Genomic DNA, 27,988 nt, shown 5'->3' with positions numbered 1-27,988 from the left:
GCCGCTGCAGCGGCCCTCGGCAGCTCCGGCCGGCGCGGGGCTGGCTTCTGCAGGCAGAGTTTGAGGTCTGACCGATCGCCTGCGTGATGCAGCTCCGGTTTAATTTTTGAGAAGGTGCTTGCTGCGGCGTCCTTGTGAGGAACAGAGGTTTCTTTGCATCTGCACAGGAATAGTTCTTCTTCGTCATAGAGTTAGGAGGAAAAAGCCAACTTCTGAGAGCGTACAGCATGAATAGTTTTGTTATGTGTGGGTGTATCTATAACTCTCACAACCGGCAGGAGGGCACTTCAGGAGTCTAACTTTTGATCTTAGGTTTAACTTAAGAGATGTAGGATCCCGTTCAGTGTTTCCAGCACACAAGTGCATGTGCTCGGAAGCTGCTCAGTTCAGTGAAAAGGCTATTTTTGGTTGCACTTTGGGTCAAACCCTCCACGCTAAAGCTAACGGGCTCTCAGGGGCACGTCGTGTGTGCAAGCACATCCCTACGTTTGTCTTGCAACAAAGATTTACACACTTGACGGTACTTGTTAACAAGTTATGTGTGTAAATCTTTGTATATGCACGTAAGAACATGTCTCTCTACGGACTAATTCCAGAACAATGCAAATTATTTGAGTGCAGTAGTGTCAGAGGCTGCAATGCTTGCATGGTAAGAAAACTTTTTTGTAAGTCGTTTTTTTTCTGCAAACATCTAGTTGCTGAATTCAGATAGTTTTCTTCGTTGCTGATGGAGTACAGTCACTGACTATTTTGGTGATGTCTTATTTGAAGCAAGTTCATGTGCAGAACTGAGATGTTCTGCCGGGCTTTTGGTGAAACTTCATCTTCCAGGAAACAATAGCTGAGTAGCAGTGCTTCCAGCATTTTGAAAAAGCTTGCCTGCCTGAAGTGTACCCTGAAATATTTCATCTATCTCTGTTATAATATGAATCGTACAGTCTAGTGGTGATACAGTGAATCTCTTAATTTAGCAGTATATATTAATACTATGTATTTTATTTTAAATAATATAACTATGTTATCTTAAGGATTAGTGAAGATTACTCATCTACGAGATGCATTTTGCTTTATGTCTCAGTGGAGAGGTCCCTGTGTGGCTGAGGAAACCCAGTCCCTGAATCTTCTAGCTGATGCTTCTGCATTTAAGTGACATGTGGCAAACTGAGTAGAGGTCCAGGTTTTAAAACAGTTGTAATATATGTGTATACCGCTTAGTCAGACTGTTCCTAGATGCATATAAGGCTTTGGGGTTCTGAAAGAATGCAGGCTCTACCCCCTATTGCCCTGAAGCATTTCAAAGCATGCAGTGAGTCTCATGTCACAGTATTATGCTGCTAATACTTGGCTGGTAGAATACAGGAGAGGATTTGAAGCCACTTACAGAAGGAACCATTTATTTACTATCAGGCATATTGGCTGAAGTTGTGTTCCTTAAATAAAGATTCTCTAGACAATAACGGCCAAAAATATTTAGTATGCTTATGCCAGAATATTCTGATACACTGGCAGGAGAACTTTTTTTTTCCTCTTAAAGGCCACACCCCTGTCCTGCCATATGCATGTGGATAGGTTTAGTGCTAGTAGTAGTAGTTGAGGCTTGTTCAAACAAGAACTGGTACTATTGAATTATTGGTCAGTGTGTGCTGTTCACCTGGCTTCCATCTAGCTTATTTGTCCATCTTATATAAGAACCAACAGTTTGGATTTAAATGGGCTTACATTTAAAATCAAGTTTAGATCTTAACCAGACCTGTTTCTGAAAAATGGCTAATTATGCTTCAACTGTGATAATCTGGAATAAATGGAAATCTTGCTGCTTTTATTCTGGATAAGTTAAACATATATTTCCTATCACTTGCATAGAAAGCATTCCTGAAATAGACTTGAATGCCAGTTGGACCTTGTGGAAAGGTTCCCATTTACTGCAGTAAATTTGCATCAGACCCAGCAATAATTGCACAATTTCAACCATTTTGACCAGTGTCAAGAGGGCAGGGAAAGAAGGGTCTACCTCTTCAAAATGTCATTTCCTTAGGTAAAGGTTTTCTTATCTCTTTTTTTTTTTTCCAGGTATGTTAATTTTCCTAGGATATAATTAAAACCATTATTTGCATCAAACAATTCACATGTAGGTCTTTCTTCTTTGTCACCTTTAATTTGGGAATTATGAAAGAAAAGTAATACAAATGCTTTGTAATTTTTAGTGTAGACGGATATTTGTGAGCAGTGCTCACAGCCCCCATATCAGAATATCGAGTGTTGCCAGAGAATTGATTCTTAAAGAAAAAAAATCAGAGTGGGCTCAGGAGAAACTGCTGAGTCTGCCTTGCTGTCCCATGACATCATGAAGAACGTGAAGTGATGATAATGCAGTTTGCAAAGATGCAATTACTTTAAGTATCTGTTGGGCAGGAAAGATCCAAGCTAATTTTATTACTAATCATTTAACAGCCTGTGTATTAATCATAGATGTTACAGTTTAATGGCCGATATTTGCTTTCTTTTTCTATTTCTATGGCTTTAAAAATTTTGCTCTTTGCTATTGCTATGCATCAATATCAGATTAAATACTGATACAGTATTTTAAAGCAATATATATCTATTTTGTTGTTTAAGTATTTGGATATATAAAATGTTAAATGAAGAAAAGCATTTAGTGGGTCATGAAACAGCAAGAGTTGCCCCTAAGATAGAGGCTTATTTGCTTCAGATGCCTTTAAGGATGTGGATATGTTCATTCGCACAGCTTATGACCGGATTTGAGTTGGTCATAAAATACTGTAAAGTAAGATAATTAAAGAAGTATCTTCATGGGTAAATGAATTGCATAGAGATAACAAACCCTTTCTCAAAAGGCACAACTTAATTTAGTTGAATTGGATTGGCCTGTTTATTACACCTGAGTTTTGTCTGTTAGACTTTTAAGTATTTTCTGTAGATGAAACCTTCCACTGGGTTTTTTTTTGGGCGTGGACTGCTAATTTTGTAGCTCAGAATTTGAGAAAGTGTAATTGTAATTTGGAAAAAACCACTGCCAGTCTCATCTATGGGATACATAGGCAACAGTTGTATACCGAAGACAACATTTTGTTGTGGATGCCCAGCATTCAGTTCCATACTAGAAAAGCTTTTCATGGACATGCATGCCCACGTGGTACGAGATCTTTTTGTTCAGTTGTAGATTTTAGTAATCACTAAAGCTGAGACTTTGAGAACTAGAAGGTAAGTTGGGCACTTAACTCTCCTGGACTCCTTGATTAATGCATCTCCTTATGCGCCTATTCTGAGCAATATCTTCTTGGGGACAAATTGATGATCTAGGTTCTTAAAGTGAAATTAGGTAATCACTCTTACATATAATATATGTTTGTGCTAAACACACCTTGCTCCTCACCCAGAAATTCCATAATACCCTGTGGAAAGACACTTTATATTAGGTATGACTCAGGTGATAACATAGTTTTGTTAACCTGAGATGCACAATCATGAATGATTACTCCTGTAGCAAGGTAGAAACACCAAAGTACTTACAGAAGTCTGATTCCTCATTTATTAGAGATGGCCCCCTTTATCAAGCCTGTAAAGCTTACCTCCTTGCCTATGGGGGAGAGCTATGCAGGTTGGCCAGACTGTGGCTCTATTCCGGGGCTGAGGGAAGTGTTGAACAATTCTAGTGTTCTGTCTCAGGTGAGCATGCTACTTTTCCAGGAATACAATTTCTTCTCAGTGTCTTTCTCAAAGATAGAGGAAGCATTGCAATTCTCAGACTCGTGATTACCAAGCACCAGTACAACACTTGGTTAATGGGCCCAAGAGAAAATACCTGCCATGGAGGGAGCTATGATAAGTCACATGTGAGACAGTATCAATAATTGCTTGTCTTTCACATGGCTTTTCTTGTTGCTGGTGAGAAGACTGGTGTGCTGTCCCAATGCAACAGCTAGGTGCAGAAAAGTCTCTCGCTTTGTTGAAGTCATGTTCTGTACTTTGACTTCTCTGTAGTTCAGGTCTGATCCTGTGTAGATCAAACTTCTTGTGATTATGTTTGCAGGAAAATGCGCTTTGGTTCTTAAAGTCCTCTATACCCAGCTGTTTTTTGAAACTAATTCTCATAATGACTTTTTCTTTGCAAATCTCTCATGGATCAGAAAAATGTATAGTACTGATGTGAAGTAAGTGATATGAAGCAATGACTTGATAGTAATTTCTACATGCTAATCCCATACTCATACCTGTCATTTAGTAGTTGGAAATTATTTGAGTCTTTTGTTGAAGCAGTCCCTACTCCCACCAGTGACAGACAGTAGGACCTTCAGTTCCAAGCAGTCTTAAGTACTGAGTCCTAACTAAACAGTTGACATGGCTCTAAATCTAAATGTAGCTGCAGTATACAGCTAATCACTCTAAGATCACTTTATAAGGAGTGAAGGAAAAAAAAAATCAGTATTTTTAGAGTGAAATTAATTTAATTTTACCATAGATTTTGATGATACTGCATATATACCCTGAAAATGCTGATTTATTTTGGTTGTTTGAATAATGATGTCAGTGAGCCAGCTCAGATATGGACAGGTACATTGTGAATAACTAAAGTTTGGTGAAATGAATCCTACTCTATATCTCTCAACAGTTTCTTCCCATATGGGGTTGTTATATGTGTGATGTGAAATAACCTCTGTTTTACTTTATTATGAAGATAATTTACCCTAAGAGAAAAATATTTCTCCTCCCAAGAGTAATTTGTCGGCAACTCTAAGATCCCATGTGGATTGGCTTTTCACACTTTTTTAGTAGAAAGTTGCGCTGTTTTTTTGTGGTTGGGGTTTTTGGTAGCAGGAAAGGGGTCTACAGCAGTGGCTCCCTCTGAGAAGCTTCTTGAAGCTCCCTCTGGCTCCAGGTTGGACTCGCCTTTGCACTAGACTGGACCAGTTATCTGTGCCTCTGTGATAACGTATTTAAGTAGGAGAATCTGAAAGGGGGTTGGGAGTTGTGAGGAGGAGGAGTTGTAAGACATCTATGCGAACACTGAGGTCAGTGGAAGAAAGGAGGAGGAAGGTGGGGAGGTGTGCCAGAGGAGAGACGCCCTTGTATCCTGTGGTGAGATGGCAGGGCTGCCCTCCCTGCCACCCATAGTCACCGGTGGAGCAGATGCCCACCTGCAGCCTGTGGAGGAGTCTACACTGGAGCAGGTGGTTGTGCCCAGAGAAGACCAGGACTCTGAGGGAAGAAGCAGCCCCTGCAGTTGCAACTCAGCACTGGGAGGATTGCAACACATGGGGGTGACCCATGGTGGAGCAACATGGGAACAGCTGCAGCCCAGGGGAAGAACTCATGCCAGAGAAAGTTCATGGAGGACTATCTCCTGTGAGAGGAACACCATGCCAGAGCAGGGGAGAATAAGAAGAGTGCTCCCTCTGAGGAGAAGGAAACGACAAGACTGACTGCATCTGCTGTTCCCTGCCTCCTACACCACTATGGGGAAGGAGGTAGAGAAACTGGGAGCAAAACTGAGCTGGGGAAGAAGGGGAGGGGTGGGGGAAGGTGTATTTTTAAGATGTGGTAACACTTCTCACTGTCCCACTCTGTTAAGTGGTGTTGCTGTTAGTGTTTGAATTAGTGATGTTTGTTTCTTTTTTTTTTTTTTTTTTTTCTGCTAATGAATCTGACTTTTGCTGTGACTATAATGGGTGATTCATCCGTCCCTGTCCTTACGTCGATTCCTGAGCCTTTTACTTTATTTTCTCTTTCCCATTCCTGAGGGGAAAGGGGAGAGTGAATGGCTGAGTGGTGCTCAGTTGCTCTCTGGGCTCAAACCACCACAAAGGTGAATGAGCAAGGACTTGCCTGTTGCTTTCTTTTAATTGTGGAACTAGTGCAAAAAGATTGTCACTCTATTGTACTCTTGTACTGAGATGCATGTAAGGTGTTCCACCCTAGGAAACTTTAAGTCCATAAATGAAGGAAATTAATATAATTTCACATCCATATATATACATTTTACTTGCATCTGTGGCAAATACTGGCATTTTGGTAACATCCATGAAAACACACTTAGAAAAAGGCATTCAAATTTCACTGAAAAAGAGTAAGGATGGATGATGCCTGCTCTGGATAATGATTGCTGAAGAGTATAGTTTAATTGCTAAAGATTTATGAATATATTATTCTAGAAACAAAAATAAGAAATGAGCAATCAGTAGAAACTTAGATTTCTGCCTGTGAGAAATCCTGTTGAGGGAGTCTACTGATGTATATAAAAATTAGGTATGTGTGAAAATGTCTGCTGATCTGGGACAGGAGAGTAAGAATATTTCCTGCTCCCCTAGGCTGGCATACATTACACTTAAGGTATTCAGACTACAGTTTTTGTCAAGCCTTCTACGACATACTAACAACTTATTAGCTGCCATGTTATGTCTGTCTTGTAAGTATTGGGGAAATCTCTTCTGTTCTTCACAGCTACACAGAAAGCTATTGATGAAGGGACTTAATTTGCCAGTCTTGTCAGTGTTCATGTTGGTATTTAGGCTTTTTTATTAACACTCCTGGTGTGTCTTTAGGGTGGGATATATTAAAAATTTATTATGTTTGTATGTCTGTATCAAGAATTTTTGCTTGATTGTTTTCATTATTCTGAAAACACTGTTAGCAGCTTCAGCATTAAGCTCTGGGTAAATAATCCACATCCTGCAGCAGACTTGTAGATGTGTAGATCTTTCTAACACATCATATTTCCTCGTGTTTTGAATAGGCTTGAATAGATTCCACTGGCATTTCGGTGTTATCGTTGGTCTGCCTGCTTGTGTCTGTGGAAGTGAATAGGGATTTTCATACACATGAAGAGTTTATACTTTGGGGTAGTTCTGTGTTTTTTTAACAAACATAATTCATTGTTAGGGAAACTGAAGTGCTGAGTACATATTGCAAAAGAAAATGTTTATTCTTCATGTCCTGTGCTCATAGTAACTTTTTTTCTTATTGTCAGTTGAGAAGATGCAGGTTGTACCATGTTGAGATGAAAGCCTGTCGCCTCTGCGGATGCCAGCGCTAAGTTTAAGTGCATTGTCCTCATCATGCTTAGTGATGCCAAGGAGCCTGCATTGCTCACAGTGATGATGTTGCTAGACCTGTCAAAGACAGATAAGGGAAAAAATATGGGTCTGATACCAATCTTGGTTCTTTTTCAACATGGGGAAAGGAAAGGCAACTTGCTATTTTTAAGGGGTTGCCTTAGCAACTCTGTTGGCACTTTGAACCACTAGGACAGTGCAGTTGTGCACTGGCTCCTTATAGAAGCAAGTGGCTGGCTGCTGTGATGAGCCCTGTGATATATACCTGTAAAGTTCACATGATCAGAAGAGAGGAAAACCATTATTACAGCAAAAACTAAATGGATCTCAGGCTTTAAATTTATGATGTGCTAGATATCTGAAACAGATCTGATGCCAAAAAGTATGTATGTTTCACTTGGAAAGGAAAACTGTCAGGGCTTTAATGATTTGACCACAGGAGGGGGAAAAGAAGTATATGGGTAATACTTTATAGGCTTTTTTTTTTTTGACACTGACATATCATTTGAATCAGTGTCTAAAACTGTTTCATAAAAATGGATATTTATTTTCCAGTTGAAGACACTTACCCTGTAAGGGTTTACATAATTGTATGTTTTCTTGCAAGGGTCATTATGGATGGTCAAGTGTTGGTTAACTTCTAATGAGATTTGGTCATCAAACTACTTCTTTACAGCACCATTATCAGTGGCCTGAGATCCCTGCCATGTGTGCCAGGGCTGAGAAGCTAACTATAAGAAATAAATGTATGTGTTATTTTCTTTGTGAAACGAGTGAATAAGCCTATCACTGCTTGGTGAAGATAGCAACTTTTCATGCAGGCAGGTAGGTATTCCAGTTCCCAGTACATCAAGAACAAGCCTGTGTCTGAAATGCCACATCCCTGATTTTTAAAATTCAGGCAAACTTCTAGACTGCTCTGGGGAAGAAAGTGCTTTATTCAATACAATGAACATTTCTATGTTTTGTAGGACAAGGAATCCTTGCTTGCATCTTCCCAAGACCTAGAACAGTGCAAGTTCTGAGAACATAGAGGCTATAACAAACCTCCCCAAACATAATCCATTTGGGTCAATAATTATCAGTGTTCATATGTATATTTGCTTTTAACAAGCTATTTTGCTGCAATATGCAGGGAACTATCAGATTTCATTTTTGTATTTTTCATATTTTGTATTCAGCCAGATGGCAGAATCTAGGTGTTAGTGGTAAGTAATATTCTTTTAATACTCAAATCAGCACTGCCCAATGCTCCTTTACAAACAGTCTCCTTTCCTATTGCTTTATTGTGTAAAAGTTTAGCTGTTACGGGTCTATAGAGAACAGTGGTTATTCAGAAGTAACCAAATTAATCGCTTGTCCCCAAAAGTGTTTGGAAACACAATAACATAACTAGTAAAGGTTGACATACAGGTGAAAACTTTCAGCAATAAATGAACTGAAAATCACTTCACATGGTAAAACAGAAAAATAAAGGAGCGGGACTGGACTGGGATGGATTCTTCTTGTGTAGCTTTCATGTTCTGCATAACTGTACTAAATCTCTGTATGATTGGTGTAATACAGTAAGTGCTTTCTACTTACAACTTCCATCATCCCCTGAGGACCTCTATGATTGCCTTCACTAATTCACAAGATATGGGATGGTTAATGGCTAAAGATAGATTATCTGGCATGTGTTTGAGAGAGAAGAGAAAGAATTTGCCTTTTCCTATCACTTCTATAAATGTTCTGTAGACATAATTTTTGCTAATGCTTAAGAATTTAGCAAGAAAGGGACTCTATGGTAAGTATTCTAAAAAGTCAGGGTAATAGGTGAGTTTTGCTTAAGAGGTTGGGGCCAGCCTCTATTAAGCCACTTTAGACATCATCTACATGCTAATGATACATATGATATATATACAAACTGCCTGTACAGATATCTACCTGAAGTGCAGCTACTTATAGCAAATGTGGCCCTCAGTTATTTTATATAAGCTCTTAAAAGGGTCTGTGAACCTTTGAAAATTTTTCACAAAAGAAAAAAACACTGTATTATGATGATTAGGCATAACCCCTAATCCAGAGAAAGTATAAATAATACATGTCTCTTTTCTCTGCAGACTTGGTTATTGGGGGGGGGGGGGGGGAAAAACAGAATTTCTTACCGTGCTCAGGAACATGAGCTGAGCAACATCTGACTTGAATACTGACTCAACTAGAGAATGATGTGTCTTCAGTATTACAAACTTCAGGAGAGAATATGACAATTTGCTTTCATCATAAATGAACACAGAATGTAATTATAAAATCTTATAACAGTATTTTTAAAATAATATGAATCCTCAGAAGAACAAATTCAATAGATAGACACAAATATGATGCAGTAAAATGTCAACAGCGGTAACATCATATATCAAAATGTGACCAGTGGCTGAACCCAGTCAAAATTTGATGGGATGATACAAAGGTCAGTTGACAAGATGCATCAGCTTTGAATCAAAATGTGATGAGGAAAATTGAGTATCTTTCAGTCTCTTAATGGCCATATTCTGAAGTGCATTACTGGGACTTGGCATGGACCACCCTATGACACAGGGACACGTGAAAACAAAGTGTCCTCAGTGTTCTGCACGTTGGTTACGCAGACCCTGGCGTCAGTGTGCTCACACAAATTCAAGAGCAAGACTAATCTTCTTAGCAGAGAAATATTGTCTAACTAGTGGAATATTTTGGTTAATTTACGTAGATTCCTGTCTTGCTGTTATTTCACTTAAGTCCTTAGGTCTTTATTTTGTTACTTTACTTTGAGGCCTCCATCAGTCTCATGCTGACCTTTGGGACTTTGGTTAGTATTAAATATTTCACATTCCTGTGTTTTCTGCGGAATCCATCATCTTAGGAAGAAAAAAGTCACAGTAGAAAAACATAATGGACTTTTCTACAGCAGGATTTGTGCATTCCTTTGTTCTCTCCTCACCTGTGGCGTCAACACGCAGTTGCCGTTCCCCACTAATCTGGATGGATGCTTAATGCTAGCGGACCCTGGACTGTAGGTTAGTTTGAGGCTCAAGAAGAGGGATGGGGTTTGCCGGCAGGGAGCTTATTTTCTACCCAATATCTTCAAAACCTCCAGCTGAGTCATGTGTGTTACTCAAGATAAGCTTTGTGCCCCTCATGGCCCACGGGGGTGTAGTTAGGACTGAGCCTGATGCTCTTAGGGAGGCAAGTCTTTGAGCTGGGTACTTTTATCAGTAATTTTGCTTCTAAATGACACTTTGCTATAACTTCTGTCATGGCAGACCTAAAGTAACCTATTAATTTTTGTTTAATGAAATGCCATTATTAAAACATAATGGAGACATAATTGATTGACATATCAGCTGAGAATTTCCTTGTTTCTCCTTTTCATGCAGGAGATTTTTCTTTTCCCTTGCAGAATTATCTGCAGAAATGCTTTAAGTATAAATTATTTCAACTAAAAGCTCTAAAAGCTATCTTTGTTTTAATATTGATATCAAAACATTCTACTATGGAGCTGCTGTGTGACACCCAAAGATGAAAACTGATCCATATGGATGTAAATGGTAGCTAGCACTTCTTAGAGCAAGTATTGTACACTTGTTTTCTTCAGCTAATGGTGTGGTGAGACAAAGTGCATGCAAAGGAATTTCAGCCAGCTCAGGTTCTCTGCAGTAGGCAACTAAAGCTGCAAAGGCTGAGGGAACAGGGCCAGAAGTATGTTGTATGGTTCGTGTACGCACGAGGGGTAGAAAGAACAAACCTGGAGATGTTTCCATTAGGGAAGCTGAGGAGACCTAATCTTGCAGTTTTGCAACTGGGTAAAAAAACAGTAGTCTTTGTTGTTGCTTCAGCACAGCACTCTTTCCTCAACAGACAAGAAAGCAATTGTTGATCAAAAGCTGAGTTATGTGTTTATGACACCAGGCCAAGTGTGTGTTTTGCCTATTTCTGTGCCTTCTGACCAGGGCCTGGGCTTGGGTGAGGGAAGGTAAGTCAAGGATAGAGGAGCTAATACGCTCCATGAAAGGAAGGATATGAGCACTCCACATCTGCAGATAGATAGGGTTGGTTGAAATCTTAACTTGTATGAACATTTGTAAGGGAAAACAGTAAGAATGAGTTCTTGGATCTTACTAAATTAATTCATTAGATCTTTGATCTCATGCTGAAGGAAGGACTAAATATAAATAATATGCTTTTCTTTTTTTACTTTCTGGATACCCTGTGATGAAATAATGTTTTCCTTCGTTTTTTCTTTCTTCTCTCAAACATCACAGGGCAGATTTTGTGGAAAGGTTGTAAAGGCCTAACTTGCCTGTATGTATTCACATTGCTTAGTATCTTAGCCTGATATATTCCAGTAGGCTTGTTTACAAATCTAGTTTCTAGTCAATTGTGATGGAAAAGTTTGAATTCAATTTATACAGTAGAAATAACAAATGTTGCTTTAGAATAAATAGTGGAGTTTTGTCTGCTGAAAAGATGTCAGAAGAAGGTAAAATAGCCTGTAGTTAATGTTTCCAAACTTATCTTGTCTGCTATACGATGTGGTCCATTCTGTTGCTTTTCACTGGTAAATTATTTCTGCTTTGTAGTTCAAAAATTAGTAGGGAGAGAAAGCTGTAAAAAATGAAGCTTGAAGACTTGACATCTCAGTGTGTTCTGAGAAGAGCACAAAAATGTCAACTGATTTGCCATCTATTAAGGCACAGCTTTGGATTTCCATTAACACATTTAACTAGCTTCACTGCAGCAGATAAAAGTCCCCTTAAAAAGAAGAAAGAAAAGATTCAGACTAGGTCATTGCCTAAACACAGGGACTAAATTAACTAGAAGAAAAAAAAAAATCACAGCTTTTTTCAGAAAGCTCACTACTCTGCATCACATACGTCATTCACACCTGATGGGTCTTCATGCCAAGTGCTTCTTGGTTCCTTTCTGTTTTCTGTTTCCTAGAAGTATATTCTTGTACAAATGATCAGACTCTAAGAATGAAATGACTGCTTTTGCCACAGGGGTAGAGAGCAACAAATGAAAGAAGTAATTTACGAGTTGGATTGTATGCAAATTTTTACTTGTTCAGTTCTTTCACTTTATAATACTTTATTTTAAGAGTTGCACAAACATCTGCAATAACGATATCCTCAAATTATTCAGATCAGTTTAGGGGAAGAAAAAAGAGTCTTCACACAAAATTTCATTATTTTAATTTACTAACTCTTACAGGTAAACCATTGGGTACAGATTGGGCTTTCACATCTGTGCTTTGGATGGCTCCAAGAGGGCTTCCTGCTCTGAGCCCCTCAAGAGTGGCAAGCTGTTACTGGGCACATATGAGGGGACACCGTGGCACCTATTGAGCAACTCAACTGCTTCTGTGTGTCACATTGGCATGTCCTTCTCCTCCCTGCTCCGTGAAGTCCCATCAGCTTTCCTCAGCTTGGTGTGGGTGATGGAGCTGAGCGTTGACTCTGATACAACCTCTGTACTGGACCAGTATACAGCACAATTTACAGCTTACGGATATGACCTTACAGCAGCTCAGAAACGGCATGTGCCATTTGTTTGGCAGCGTGAGTCTCTGCAGCAGCTGACTGGGAGAGGAGTACCCACAAGAAGCTTGGTCAGTTAGCCAGCAAGGGCCCATTTGTCCTGTTGGAGAGGTCGTTTGATTCAGGGTTTGGGAGAGTCACAGAAGAGCAGAGACTGCATGCGAACAGAGAGTGAGGGGGGTGCTTGCAGCTGAGAAACACACAGGGAGGGGGAGCAGATGTGCGTGTTAAGGATGATGGAAAGCTAGCTGTTTTCCCATGGAAGGGAGGAACAGCACAGGGAGTTGAGATTAGTAGTGGCCAACCCACTTGTCTCAGTGGATTGAACATTCTTGCATGACTGAAATCATGACAGGGATATTTTGATACCTGAATTTGTTCATAACTTACTACTTGGTGTCAAGGAGTATGCGCACAGAATGAAAGGAATAATGAAAGAGTTTATTTATAAAAATTGTCCGGGAAATAAAAAGAACAAGAAAATAGACAAAAGACTCTCCATAAATCTGCATATATATATCTTGAATGAATCCTTTGAATCCAGTCTTTAGTTACAGGGAGAGGTGTGGTCCCTTTTCCTTGTAAATGATTAGCGCCGTACATAATTCAGTGGTAGCCTTTGGATGTTTACATTTTCTGTACATGTGTGTACTCTGGCAATAAGCCATTGTCACTCACCAAGTGGTGAGGATGAAAATGTTGATCAGCTCCTCCTTTGCTGTGTACTCTATTCCGTCAATGAGAGCTCCTGGGGGAAATAAAAAGGTGGTGATCATGTTAATAAAATTTGAATTGTGGCATTATAGATGAAGGGAGTAAGCTGTGATTTCACATACAGCTTTCATTCTTGCACCTCCCACTTTTGAGCATTTAGAGTTATCACTTTGTTACTTTAATAGGGGCATTTTTTCCTTTTTGTTCAAAGAAGTTTTATGAGGAAGCCCATTATTTATATCCATCTCTAACAAAGTGTTTGCCCCTTGATTCTTATTCACTGTTGACCAGTTAGGACTATGGCTCTTACTACATAAGACAACCTTTATGAATAAAGGGAAATGGCAGGAAAAGAGTTGGGACATAAACAGCATTTTCAGGACATTAACAGAGAAAGTCCAAGCAAGTGCTGTCTTCCTGATCTCAGTCTGGCTTTTTCCATGGGTATCTGTGGTACAAGCTTGTCCTTATATTAGGTTATTCTTGTTCCTGTATTATTTTGGCAGATTAACTACTGATAAACAAGTGACTTTTCAGAAGTCTGTCTGCCAAGCCTAAGTAAGAATGAGACTGCAAAGATGCTTCTTTTACTTCTTAGTAAGATATCATAACTTTTTTGTGAGAAAGATTACAAGAATCATAGGAAACACTAGAAAGCTAAACACAGTTTATCCCTATTGCCCTATAATTCAGATTTCTGCAATAAAAAAGATCCCCAAAAGAAGAGTTGCTTTCAGATTTAGCTAAAAGTCATGAGATGATCCTGGTTTTATGTTCCTGTATTCATGCAGCTTTGATACAGTATGCTTATTCTCTGCAAATTCTTGAAACTATACTCTGTGCAAATATAGAGTAGCCTTCAGTCAGCTTTTGTGCTGTATGCAATCTGCTATGAGAAGTATGTGACTCATCAAATACAGAAATGAAGCAAAACTAAAGCAAGAAGAATAAACTTTTTTTGTATCTTACAGAATTTTTTGTTCATATCTGTGGTTACTCTGTATATAGAAAAACACTAGTTTATAAAGCTTACGTACAGCTTAAATTATAGGATGATGTTGCTGTTTCCTAAATTACAACTTTTTTTAAAGGTAAAACAGGATAAAACTTGTTCAGAGGTAAAGTCAAAGGGTTGTTTGTGAATCATGTATCTAGGTTTGCTTAACTGGGAGTAAATACAAGATTTTCAAATACAAAACTGAGATAGTCCGATAAAATACTGTCCTTACTGAATGTTCTGATAAAAAGATAAAATTTGTTGATTTTTAAACAATGTAGAAAATGCTTGGTAATTCTTATTACTTTGGTATCTTTCAGTAATTCTTACTTGGTTAGCAAAATAAATTCTCCTACTTTTCTTCTCCAATGATAAATTTCCATATTGAAAAAAATTGATTTTTTTTTTTTTTTAAGAGATGGTTAGCTTATTTCCTTATAATTAGAACTCTTCTCCTGTCCCTAAATAAACATACTGCAGTTCAGTTGCAGTTTGTTCATTCCGCATTTTATATATATTGAATAAACTCTATAGAAGCTCACTAGCTGAAGAAGATAGTGATTTTTCCTTTTTAGGAAAAAGGCATGTGTCTTTCTCATCCAAAGAACTGGAAGGAATAAACATTATTTCTTCATTTGGCTTTGGATTGTTTCTGCAGACATAACACTGATGGGCAAGGGAAAACTGGTGTGAATGCAGTAGATCAAGTGCTTTCTGAAAGCATCACAGGGCTTCTTTATGGTATCTGGATAGTACTGTGACAGCTGCTAATATCTAGAATTTCTGTTGACTGTGTTAAGGGATGTTAAGAGTGTGGCTGCCTCCTCAAGTCCCAGGACTGCCCCTGCCTGGTCGCTGGTGCCCACCCTGTTATCCAGGGCCTCTCTGAGCTGAGGGATGTGGCTGCTGCTTCCAGCTTTGCTGGTTCAACCAGTAGCAAAGCTGAGCAGGTATCCCAGTGCCCCACAGATGGGACACTGACATGACCATCACACAGATTGGCACAGGCAAGTTGCTGTCTTCAGCAGAAGCCATGTGCAGGACCCATATCAGCATAGACAGCCGAGTCCCTCCTTCCTAGGGAAGGCACACATCCAGACACGCAGGCCTTGTTTTACATGCGACCGGCCCGTTACACTCCCTTCTGTCTGATCACCCTTTGTTCTTCATCAGGTTGCATAACCTCTTCATCAGGTTGCATAGTCCCACTAACCCCCCTGACATCAAGTTGCAAAATCCTGATTGACTGCTGTTTCTTGATGGCTTACCAATTAGGGTGATGAGGGTTTTTTTTTTCTTGTTTTTCTTGTTTTTCTCCATTATGCTTTCCTGTCAAGTTTGTGCCTTCATATTTTCTTCCTTTTCTTATTATTCCTTTTTGCACTGAAAAAGTCATTGACCAGATACCCTTAAAAGGGCAGACACTCTTCTTCCACACCCCCTTACAGTTTGTACTTAGACAATTAGTTATAGCAAAGAGTAGCTATGAGGTCCTTGTGAATACAGCCTCTCAAGGTTAGATAGCAGAATCAAGACACTGCTAGCTGCTTCTTTTCATAAAATTGAGAATTTAAAATATTTTTTTTTCTGATGAAATAGCTTTGATTACAAAATAAAAGTGGAGTTGATCCGTTAGGATGAAATAGTTAAGAAAATACCCTCCAAACATATCCTGGCTTTAACAGAGGGGCCTGATGGCACAGTCATTAGTGAGTATTTTTCCAGAAGCTCGTGGGAGTCTTCAGTATCCTGGAGAGTTTCACAGGCCTTGGGAAGAAAGCCGTAGAGTCCCATGAACTGTATGATAGTTGCAAATTAAATTAAAGATAAGGTTTTCAGCAGTGTCAGTGTATCACTGTAAGTCCTTTCGGACAGGGGCATGAGAAAAAAAAACCCACCTACTGTCCCTTGCTATCACTGTATGCATGTTGTGGTATGTTTTGTTTTTTTTTCAGATGTGATGTTTATTACTATACTCTAAATGCTCTCATATTTATATTTTTCAGGTCAAAAGGTGTGCTATGGTGACTTCAAGAATTCTTGTTACAAGCTAGCTTATTTCCAGGACTTGTCTAGACGTGTGGGCTTTCAGGAGGCCCGCCAAGCTTGTGAAATTGATGGTGGGGCTTTACTGAGCTTGGACAGTGAAGCCGAGCAGCAACTAATAGAAAACATGTTGCAAAACCTCACTAAATCAGGCTCTGGGATTTCTGATGGTGACTTCTGGATTGGGTTGTGGAGAAGTGGCGATGGACTAGCCACCTCAAGTGCTTGCCCTGACCTATACCAGTGGTCTGATGGAAGCATTTCACCATTCAGGTAAGTCTGTAGAACTGCTTCTTGAGAAGGTTTCATAGAAAGGAATGGGGAGCGAAATACCCAGCAAGTCAAATCTTCTAGAAAGAAGCTTGAAGACTTGTTGCCCCATTAAGTTAGTAGCATCCCTCCTTCTCCAGATAAAGGGGAACTGGCAATCAGGGTTTAGAATTTGAAACTGCAAAAAGATGGCAGTGTGGCTTCAGCCTGCAGTTTTGTTTGATCTTATTTCATGAGTTTGCCTCTGTATGGCTTTTGAAAGTTTTTCTGCCATACGCAGTGTCTTCAGGACGTGCTCTGAAAGCAGGCCTGCAAGACTTTGGCCACCTCAAATCCGGGAGGCAGCCACCACATAAATTAATGCATGTTACTTAGTGTAAATTGTTCTATTACTACCCTGTGTTTTGAAAAGCCTTTAATTTCATCATTAAGACAAAGGCCAGAGTAGCAGCATCTCACAGGACTCAGGACAAAGGGACAGGTAAGAGTCAGATAGGAAGGAAAATAGTTAGCAGAGCAGTAGGGTGTTATTTCTGCAGAGGTGCTTTTACTGGTCAGAATTTTTTTTAAGATCCAGAGATGTGGAGTCCAGGCCCTAAACTCCTTTCACAGAGGAATTGTGGGAAATGCAGCATACCTTTGAAGAGGATGGGACCATTGGGTTTGACATGTCTTTATTGATATAAACTCTTTTCTTTGGTGTCCTGATGAACCTTACTTTCAAAATGTGAAAGTTTGTCTTTGTGTACCACTAGAAATTGGTATACAGATGAGCCTTCCTGTGGAAGTGAAGCCTGTGTTGTGATGTATCATCAGCCAACTGCAAATCCTGGTCTTGGAGGGCCATATCTTTATCAATGGAATGATGATAGATGCAACATGAAGCACAATTTTATCTGCAAGTATGGCCCAGGTAGGAGAAACTAAAATTGTATTTCACAGGTGGGACACTTAGAAAAACAGTTGCCTCTTGTTTTGTGAGGGAATCTGCAAATATCTTGTGGCCTTTTGTACCGATTCCTTTGGTGTGTGAGTGCCTGGTCTGACATTAACAGGGGATGTAATATATCAAATCCAGTGATATTTTAAATAAAACTGTATGTATCCAATAAGAGTGTTTTCAAGGTTAGCTTCACTATCATGCATTCCCAGGTTTACTTTGATTTATCTCATTCACTAGTTATTGTATTCTCTACAGTGTGTTTGAAGTAGCCATTTTCTATTTCCCTTGCTTGCTATCAAGTAGGATGACCAGGATATCTATTGGTCTTACTGTAAAAAAATTATGCTGTCCTTGTAGTTGTGAAACTCTGCCATTTTATACCAACTTATGGGTTATTATTTCAAAAAGTTTTGGGTTAAAGAATGAAGTCCAGAACAGCAGCATTCATGCATGTAGATTTATAGATATAAAAAACAGATGGACACTAGTTCAGATCATGACAGAAAAAACAGATCTTAGGTAATTTGGCTGTACTTTCAGACGTAACATAGGTCCTGTATATGTCAGTAGAGGAAACGTAGACTGTAAACTAGAATTTCGTGCAAACAGAAAAAGGATGTGAAGAGTAAAATTTCAAGTTGAGCCTGTAATTTTCTACTTTGGTGGTACTTAACAGTAAATGAAAACATGTATTTTGGCAAGATCATGAAAATATTTTCAAATAATTTGTCTGTAGAGATCCAGGCTATTTTCTTCATCCAGTTTTGGTGGATAGCTTTCTTAACTGTCTAGAATCTTAATGGGGTTATTAATGACAACTAATATTGCAAGTAAATATTAAATACTTGGAAGACTTGATATACCCACACATTTTACCCCCATCCCTCAAATCTGTTTCTGCTTCTAATTAGTGACTATATCTTATGGTGGTCAGTTATCATCTTAGTCATATAGGCCATTCAATTTTATCACTTTTACAACAGATCACAAGTATTTTGAAATAAGAGAACAATAAAAATGTTTCAAGTTGTTAATATAGCAACATTTTTATGTCAGAAGATGCAGGTTTGATTAAAAGTGCTCAGTTTCAAATATATTTAATATCTGTAAAAACAAACAAATTTAAGTGAAATAATTATTCTGTAATAGTGAACTACTTAACATTCTAGTTGAGATGTGATAAAGAATTGTTTTTTCCTGTTGCTTTCACCATCTGAAAAAATGAGGGGTATTTTGGATTGGCAGAAAACAAAGTGATAACAGTAACAATGAAAATGAATTTGTATTTCTTTCCCTATGTAGAAAAAGATTACTAGTGTATAATGAGGCATATAATAAGGCAAACTATACGGGTAGATTATTATTGTGACTGACATTGTTATGCAGCCAAATACAATACTACTGAATTGTAGCTATTTATTTTTCAGGCTGTTGGAATTGTGCTCTTTAGCAAAACACACTGTTCTCCAGAAATGTATTTTTCTATCATATGGAGAAGAGGACTAGATACATAAATGTATATAAATAGGTATCTGTCATCTCTTTCACTGCTTGAAGAAAGGAGCACAGTGTGTTTAAGAAAATTACATTTGCTATCTGAAACAGTGAGACCTTTTTTTCCCCCCAAATCACTGTAATAGCTTCAACGTCAGCCATTTGCAATACAAAAGACATCCATTTTACCAGGAGTATTAAAGTGTCACATGCGTATTGAATTTCACTTTGTTATGAGTATATTGTTTTTCACAACTTCCCTGTCTGTTTCGAGTATATGGTGTATGATACCAGTCATAGGCCAAAACGGAGTTGCACCTAATTCTATCAGTGGCAAGTTGAGGGCAGTACTCGTTAGGCAGTTTTACTCAAGCAGCAGCTACACTTCTGGTAGTCATTTTCATTTTTCTAAGCCCTTTTTATAGTACCTCCCTCGATGGCATTTACTGTTGCAATGTTCAGTCTCGCTTTAGATCATATTGATCATTCAGCAATCTTAAATTTAATTATAGATTGGTAATTGCAACCATGTTTGGTTCCTGTCCAGCTCCTGTAGCTTTGATTATGCAATGAAATTAAAAACTCATCTCCTCTTCTGCTGTCTCGAGCCAGCAACTCAGTTCGTTGTGGTATTTTGATATCTTTATTTATGGTCAAACATAGCCATTTTTTACAAGATTAGATGACATAATTGCCTTTGTTCTAGTAGGCTTTATTGCTTCTTTGATTTCTTCCAGCATTTTGTGTTTATCAGGACACTCAGAACTGCAGGCTCATAGCACTATTATGTTAATATAATTTTATGATAAAGGAATGGTATTCAAACAGTTATGCAGATTCCACTCCTATGCCCAATATGAGGTAATTAATTCTGTAATCTTTCTAAACTTTTAGTTTTAACAATAGTCGTAAGTATAAGCTTGCAAGCCTCTGTGATACAGCTCAAAGCCATGAACTGGTTCTCCAGTTTCTGATGCATTGCAAGAAATACGATACTGTAATTCCTCTTTTAATGATTTCACTTCCTTATGTGATGTATTAGAACCCACTGCTCATGATTTGTATTTTAGGGCTGCCTGTTGCAAAACAAAGCTGCATGAAGCTGACATCCAACCTCACAAACTTGTGTTGCTTTGTTTTGTTTCATAGTCAACCTTCTGTAAGCATTATTTTGAAGATGTGATTAAGGTTTAAGTATTAATCAAGAATGCTTCTTTTCTTACATTGTTTTAGGATTGTCTGCACAAATGAAACTTTGAATATGTTAGAAGTTTTATTCGTCACAAGAAATTAAGGGATTCAGTGGTTTAGCCAGTAACCTAGCAGAAGCCACCAAGCTTTGGAACTAGAATAAACTACAGCCCTTTTCTAAGGAGCAAAAAATTTATGAACCAGAAGTGATTTGACACTAGTTTGCAAATAGTCTTTGGTAAAAAGATTAAATGGTGAGGAATTAGGCAATTACTGTTTTGGAGAATGTATCTATTTCTGTGATACTGCATGCAAAATAATGAAAACATCTGTTTCATTACACACATTTTTCATTCTTAAACAACTGATTTCAAATATTGATTTAACAGATAACGTCTTAGAAAAAGAATTAGGAGACAGAGCGGAGCAAGATTATGGTAAGAAATTTTGAAACATTAAATTCAGTGGCAGTGGTAAATACATAATTATAAGGATAGCTTACAAGAACCTTGAAAATTACTCAAGTTTAACAGGCGTAGTTTAAAAGTGGAACATAGAAAAAAGGAATCCTTTAGAGAGTAATAGCTACAGCTATATGGCTATTGTTCAGAATAGCACTGCTCATAATTCTTCTTCCAGATGTAATCCAAATTTTGCAATAAAATCCTGTTTACATGTTTATATCCAGCAGTTTAATCAATCCTGAAAATGTTCATTTTTTTCAATAGAAATTTAGCTGTAATTACTATTAATTCATTTAACAAAAGAACAGCCATTTTTTTTTTTTTTACTCAATGTTTCTCAAAAATGTTTGATATCTTTTTCAGATATTTTACCAACAGTGCCAGCAGGAAATACTTATGACACAAGCAAACCAGAAGATCAGTATCATGTTATTGCTACTGAAACAGGTAATGTGTTCATATGAATTTGGTATTCTGGTAAAAATATTAACTCTACAATTTCCATTGTTGTCAATGGGAGGAAGTAGTCTGTTTACCCAGCAAGTGCCCTGAAAAATGTATACTTTTGAATAACATTTCAAGAGGTTTGGTCAGTCCTCTCTGTAACTGTGGAAACAAATTATTTCCATGTCTCCCAAAACTTGGATCCAAATCTACAGTTTAGCAGTCCTTGAAATCTGCACTGTTGTCTCTGACCCTGGTGAGCCTCTGTCAAGACACAAGATTTCACCAGTGTTCACCCAGATGTGAAGTGCCTCCTTCCTGCCTGTGGTAACCAGTGCCTTGCCTCTTCCCCAGCATGTGTAACAAACATATAATGCATATAGTACCTTTTACATCTGATACTTGGGGCTCACAAAAAGAAATCTTCCCTAACAGGGCATTAAATTTTCAGTTATCTGCTCAATAAGCACTGTGCCATAGCTCCCCCAAGTACCCTGTGCTTTAAGGAACATTACATGCTAAGAAGAGTTAAGTACTTTACTGAGATTTCTAGCAGAGATTGCACTTGATATTTTGAAAATGGATACCTGCTGCCTAGGAGCTTGCTGTAGTGCCCCTAGCTACTTCATTTAGCAATTTCTGTCCTGAATGGACTCCTGAGGTTTGTGAAGAGTTGTAGTATGGCCTTAGTTCAAGGAATTGAACATCTCTAAGGAGAAGTCAGGATTTTGCAGGATTACGCCATGGGATTATGGAAAGCTGTTGCTCTATTTCCACACTGGTTGGCTGGATTTGAGCCAGTTTCCTAACTGATGTGTCCGTTGTTTGTAACTCCAGAGAAGTGGATATACTGATGAACTGTATTTTGAAATCAGTAATACTATTTGTACAAGCCATGCAAAGATTATCTGAAGATCATAAACAAACCCAATCTGAACATTCACATTTATTCTTGCTGGTGAAAATATGTTCCAAAGAGGACAAAGGATAAGAAGGTCTCCACAACTTGTACATTATACTCTTACAAAACGTGGGCATATAGTTACTGAAAAACAGTCAGACCCTTCTGGAAGTTGTAGACTCCAGTCTTTGTAGTAGCAGATAATAGAGTCTGAGCTTGTACCATTTCCCACTCCTTTCTTCCAGGGACCTGCAGGGGAGTGCCTTTATTTCTATCCTGATTAGTCAAGGACAGCATACATTTGTCTTTTATGGGGAATGGGGAGATGAGAGCAGGGTTCGTTCCTCTTGTATTTGCACACATGCAGGACCACAACATGCACGGGCAACTGGGTAGACAGGTTATATGGACTATAAATATAATTGGCTGTGAAATGTACTCTGAAATACAATTTCAGTGACAAAATTAGAAATCTCACACTGATGCATATAGAAAACATCAGAATGTAATTCTTTGAGATGTATTTTGCATATCACTGGAGAAGTACTACTTTATTGCTGAGTTACCTTTTGGAGCTCTTCTTATAGAAGGAATGTATCAAAGTTCTTTTGTGTAGGTTAATGTATTTCTGATATTTTACTCCAGATTTTTACTCACATGGTTAAGAGTATTTCAACACGGGAGACATTAATGAGAACTTCTGTCTTGTAGGTATAATTCCGAATCTAATTTATGTTGTAATACCCACTATACCACTACTTCTGTTGATACTGGTGGCTTTTGGGACTTGCTGTTTCCAGATGCTTCATAAAAGGTAAACTATACTAATCCATAATGGTATTATAATGCAGAATTCATATTTCCATTGGCAAGCTATTCATACTGAAGGACTACTTACATCTGTCCCCAAATATGCAAATAAGCATCTTTTCATCTATTAAAATCCAAGTAGTTTACAGCTGTTACAGCTGAACGTTCACCTTCAGGCTTTTCCACAACATGCTGAAATAGTCTCTCAAAGTAGACTGCCATTAAGACTTCACCTGTTTCTAAAGAAGCTATCTTTGCTGGCCATTTGATGGGCTCAGCTACTGTCAGCACTTTTACTTCACCTCTTCCATCATGATTACCACCTATACAGCATCTAGGCTAACAGTAGGGTCCTCACTGATACAGGGTTAACTCAAGGACTCACCTCGCTTTCTGACCAAAAGTGCAGTTTGTTCCAAGGATAAACCTAAGGGGCCAGCACCTGTTTAATGCTGTTTCAGTGTGCATACCATACGAGCAACGGATGGGTCACTGGAGCAGACAAATTGGAAACAAAAAGCAAAAACATGTTTTGAGCCACACGCCAGTGCAACTCCTTTGTACATCATGTATCTGCCAAAGAAGATGAGTGAAGTAAACAGATACATGTACATCGATGTAGTATGAAACAGATGTATTACTATGGAAATAGGAAACATTTCAGCCTATGAAACAGGATATGTTTTGATCCATGCTTTAAAATACTTGGGACTTTTTATCTTTCTCAAACTATGATATACGAAGATATAACATAATTTTTCTTTCTTGTAATAATATTTTTGAAACTTTCCAGGCTACTTTTCATTCTGCAGGGGTTTTTTTTTGGGAAGTGTTTTCAAGTTAATGTAATCCAGAAAAGTTTACACTGACATGTGTTTTATGGATAAGCACTATTTTGGAGAATAACAAGAGTAATGATAATAAGATTCACAAGCTGTTTCTCCAGTTAAAGAGCAGGAAAACTAGTAAGGAATATGATATCACTGTTCCAGGAAATTAGAAAAAAAAAATCTGCCTTCTAGTCTTTATTTTTTCCTTTGTGTTTTTTATTTAGCATTTTCTGCAAGTGTGTCTCATTGAAACAAGCAATCATAAAGATAGGAGGTCTGCATCATAAGTTAGGTTGTGTATTTATTTTATGCATTTTCCTATAAAGAAAAGGAAAATGTATTTTCCAACATGTCTTACGGCAGGAAAATTTATGCTTGTGAAAGGCTGTATGCAAATCTCAGCACTGGGGCTGTAGAAAGTTGGAGACTCAAAGCAGAAAGAGTAATAAAGGAATTATTTTTTTATATATATATATATATATATATGTATGTATGTAGCAATTGTATAATTAAATCTGCATTCCTTATTACAATATGAATATACAATCTGGGTCTTGATTTTTTGGTAAGTATGACATACGTCTTCATACCTTTTCTGGCAGCATTTTCTCTCCCCAGAAAAGGTTCAGCTCTCGAATACTCGTGGGAAAACAATGAGAGATTCATGGCCCACTGAATTCAATAGAAATAGTAGTGTTGACTTCAGTGGGCTTTGATCAGGCCTTTGATGCTATAGCAGTTCATTCAGAAGTAATTAATCTGAACTTCCAAGACTTAAAAATTGCACGACACATATATTGGAAATTCAGCTTGAAAGATTGTGCTTTTTTGTTAGTTGATTATGATACAAAAATCAGGAAGAAAATGGATTTGAATCAAAACATATGTTTTTGTTCATTTTGGGGTGCACCAAAGCTTTTAATTAGAGAAAATAAACAACTTTTCTTTAAAATTCACTTAAAATAGGATATTCTGGTATCACCAAAAATGAATTATTTTCTTTTTTATCTGTAGAAACAGAACTTTGTTTTTAAAAAATGTTTCCCCATCTATTTTCAGTTGTATTTCCACATCTGACCTACCTCGTGAATCATTTTGGTTCATCACAAATACACAGTTCTTGGGGGGAAAAAGCTAAAAAAAAAAAAAAAAAAAAAAAAGCAACCACTTGAACTGATCAGCTGGACACTGCAGACCTTTAAGACAGAAATTCTGTCCTGCTGGGGAAGGAGGGGTCCCCAACTTTCCAAATGAACCTGACTTCTCATTCTTTTTTAGGCTTCCACAACATGGTGACCTTTCCTCTGAAAGCCACAATCGATGGCCACCCAGGACATGCCTAGCTTGAAAGGTCATGACTAATTTTGCCTGGTGTTGGGCTCTTAAAGGGTAGTAATAAGGCAAAGCAAAACGTCTTCCCTGTAGCTAGTAGAAATGATCAGCTCATTCATGCTTAGATGCTCTCCCTTTCATTTCTTCCAGGGAAGCAAGGAGAAACTGCTTCAAAGACCCATCTCCATTATCATCTGAATGCCTTGCAGAAAGTTTAAATTCCAACCTGGTATATTTCTCAGTTTCTATGATTGCATTTGATGGTCAAAACAGCAATATGCTCAAGCTATTTATTGCATCTTTCTTACTAAAACCTATTATTTCCTGAACCAGATGTATAGCTGTTGAAAGTCAGCGAGGTTCGCTGAAGACAAGCTCATTTTATACAGCTAAAGTTCTGATCCAAGGTATTTGGAAATTGTTCCTGCTGTGTGGCAAGGACTTCCCATTCAAAGCATTTCATCGTTAGCTTACAAAATATGCCTGAATTTACTGTGTTAATCTAGAAGGAAGTAGTAAACTAGTTTCTTAAAGAAAGAAATGCTGAAACTACTTGATTCATTGCAATTGCTTTGTTTATAGCATTGTGGCCTGATCTAAAGTCCACTGAAACCAATGGGAGTCTTTTCAGTTACTCCAATGGGCTCAGGTACATAATGCATTACTTTGTAGGACTTCAGAGGTAAGTCTGGAGGGACTAAAAGCTACTGTACCGTTCAGCTCCCTCACAGTACATTTCAAATCACCTCAGACTCGTTTACATTTACACACTAGGAAAGGAGCAAAACTGAATGTATAGGACTGTTGGGATCTTGACTCTCAGGTTTCCAACTTACAGAATTACATAGGGCCACTTCTCCTTCTCTGTTTTTCACTTAATTTTAGGAAAAAAAAATCAGTGTGAAATATTCTGGCCAGACACTAAAATATTTTGATTGAAATGCAGCCTCAGTGGCTCATGAAGTGCCTTTTCATTAGACTGCAGTGCACTGTCATCTGCCATCTCAGTGAGGGAAGGTGGTGTGTTCTGCCAGTCGTAGCAGAGGTGCTAGCCATGTGGAAAGACTGGCATCAACTTGCAGGGTACCTCAGGGCTCCCTGTAAAGATTGAACATTTTTTCAGTATTGCAGAGCAAGTACTTTTTTTTAAAAAACTTTTTTTTTTAAAAAAAGCCACCAAACACAAAACCTCTTATTGATAGTCTTGAATGAAAACTAGGCCTAAGGAAGCTTTCTACTAGTCATTCATTTCTAGGAGTCTGATTCATGTGCCATTACTTCATTAGAAGTTAGGTCAAGCCCTGAAGGGAAGCAGCTTTCTGGTGTTCCAGTACACCCTGGCACCCGTTACTGTACTGCGGTCACGGGGGTGCAGCTCCAGGGTGTGTGTGGGCAGGGTTGCGGTAGGCCCCGGGGTGGGTGGGCTGCACCCTCAACATGTTGGATGTGGGCTCGGGGGTGTGTGTGCTCCCATCCCCAGGCAAGGGAAGTGCCCAGCCTCCCACCACCCTGTTCAAGCAGTGTCCATACCTGTCTCTGAAAAGACCCCTCTGTATGAGTAGGTGTGGTTGAATGTGAACCGGAAAAAATAAATAAAAAAAATAATATGGGCCAAGTCAGTTCAGTTCTTGGGAGGAGCACAGCTAAACAGAGGGGTCTGGTAACTTTGGTAACAGTTGCTTACCTCAACCCACTGCTGCGGTACTATGTTCGGTGCAACATGGGCATGACCCTTTTGCTGATGGGGAACCTATGCTATGAAAGCAACAAAGATGGCCTTCACATAGGGGATGAAATACCCGGGTCTGATCGCAGACCTGAATCAGGACTGTAAAGGCACACAGGCACTGAAAATAGTTTATATTTTTATTTTTCAGTAAAGGAAGAACAAAAACCAGTCCAAACCAGTCCACACTATGGATTTCAAAGACGCCTAGGAAGGACAGTAGCATGGAGGTATAATGATTTACTGACTGAAAACAAAACAAAAGTAACATTTTGCAGTCAGGCTGTATTATAATGTCGTCAAAGAACATTAGCTTGGAATGGCTTGAAAATGCAAAGGATCTACAAGAATGAACTGTAAGCTCCCCCTTGAGGCAAATGTTCAGATCATTTTTATATAATGTTTGATTATTAATTCAGTGACAAAATATGCCGTGCTAAATAAAGGGTATGTGTTTATTTTGCTAAGAGATGTAAGTTAGCTAGTTGTGAGCAATGAACAGAGCATTTGAAGTTTTTATGGGGAAATATCTACAATGTATATCAGTTTTAAGACTGTTTGTAGTTAAACCCTCTTTGTTTCCTTTAGTCTCATGTATTGTAACCTAGTTGATGTACTGTAAATGGAACTGACAATTTTACAGTGTAACAATTATTTATCTTTGCATAAATGTTTGATACAAAATATTTGTTTAGTATTTATTTGCACACTTAACACAGGTTTTGATCCTCAGGCACACAAATTGACTAACATGGTCACTGGCAGAGGTAGCTGCCATGTTGTGACATCAATATGATGTGACAGAATTCAAGGATTCATAGAAGTCATTTGATGTCATATAATGAATCCACTTTACCAGGGAATAACCATAACTTTTTGACATATTGGTCCAAGGTCAATAAGTAACTTGGCAAGTGATACCTTATTAATGAGGTGTCTTTTGAAGGTAGCCATTAGTTCTTATTTAAGTAAAATATTGTTTACTTTTTCTGAGGAAAAAAAATCACGGTGGGCAAGAGTTTAAGATTAAAATTACTTATTTCAGTAAATCTATGAAAAAAGATATTAAATATATAAATGTAGGTAGTAGTTTGTTAGGAATAATGTAATGTTGGATCAAAGAGAAGACAGATGTCTTTTCTGAGAAGTGGCACTATAATAGATTGATCTCAACATTACTCAGACTATTAGCTAGAAAAAT

The 27,988-nt window shown here is 38.2% G+C and overlaps 1 protein-coding gene across 1 annotated transcript; it reads left to right on the top strand.

The window, feature by feature from the left end:
- The first annotated feature begins 12,525 nt into the window (after nt 1-12,525).
- CHODL (chondrolectin) lies at nt 12,526-27,467 on the top strand. The gene is made up of 8 exons (XM_026846722.1): nt 12,526-12,646; nt 16,343-16,655; nt 17,408-17,565; nt 20,670-20,717; nt 21,108-21,191; nt 22,801-22,903; nt 25,212-25,290; nt 26,939-27,467. Exons 1-8 carry the CDS (start codon nt 12,526-12,528, stop codon nt 26,939-26,941), a joined length of 909 nt encoding a protein of 302 aa, XP_026702523.1. The 3' UTR covers nt 26,942-27,467.
- Nucleotides 27,468-27,988: the final 521 nt, after the last annotated feature.

The sequence above is a fragment of the Athene cunicularia genome (assembly GCF_003259725.1).
Source record: "Athene cunicularia isolate RWA chromosome 1 unlocalized genomic scaffold, athCun1 chr1_part1, whole genome shotgun sequence".
NCBI classification, from domain to species: Eukaryota; Metazoa; Chordata; class Aves; order Strigiformes; family Strigidae; genus Athene; species Athene cunicularia.
Note: the sequence above shows the minus strand (reverse complement) of the source record. Positions and strands in the feature narration are given on the sequence as shown.

Bases quoted from the DNA above. Each gene is read 5' to 3' on its own strand.
- CHODL (XM_026846722.1), top strand. From the start codon at position 12,526: ATGGAGCTGAGCGTTGACTCTGATACAACCTCTGTACTGGACCAGTAT. The intron at 17,566-20,669 runs GTAGGAGAAACT...TTGATTTAACAG, and splicing joins TATCTGCAAGTATGGCCCAG to ATAACGTCTTAGAAAAAGAA. The intron at 22,904-25,211 runs GTAAACTATACT...CATTTCTTCCAG, and splicing joins TTCCAGATGCTTCATAAAAG to GGAAGCAAGGAGAAACTGCT.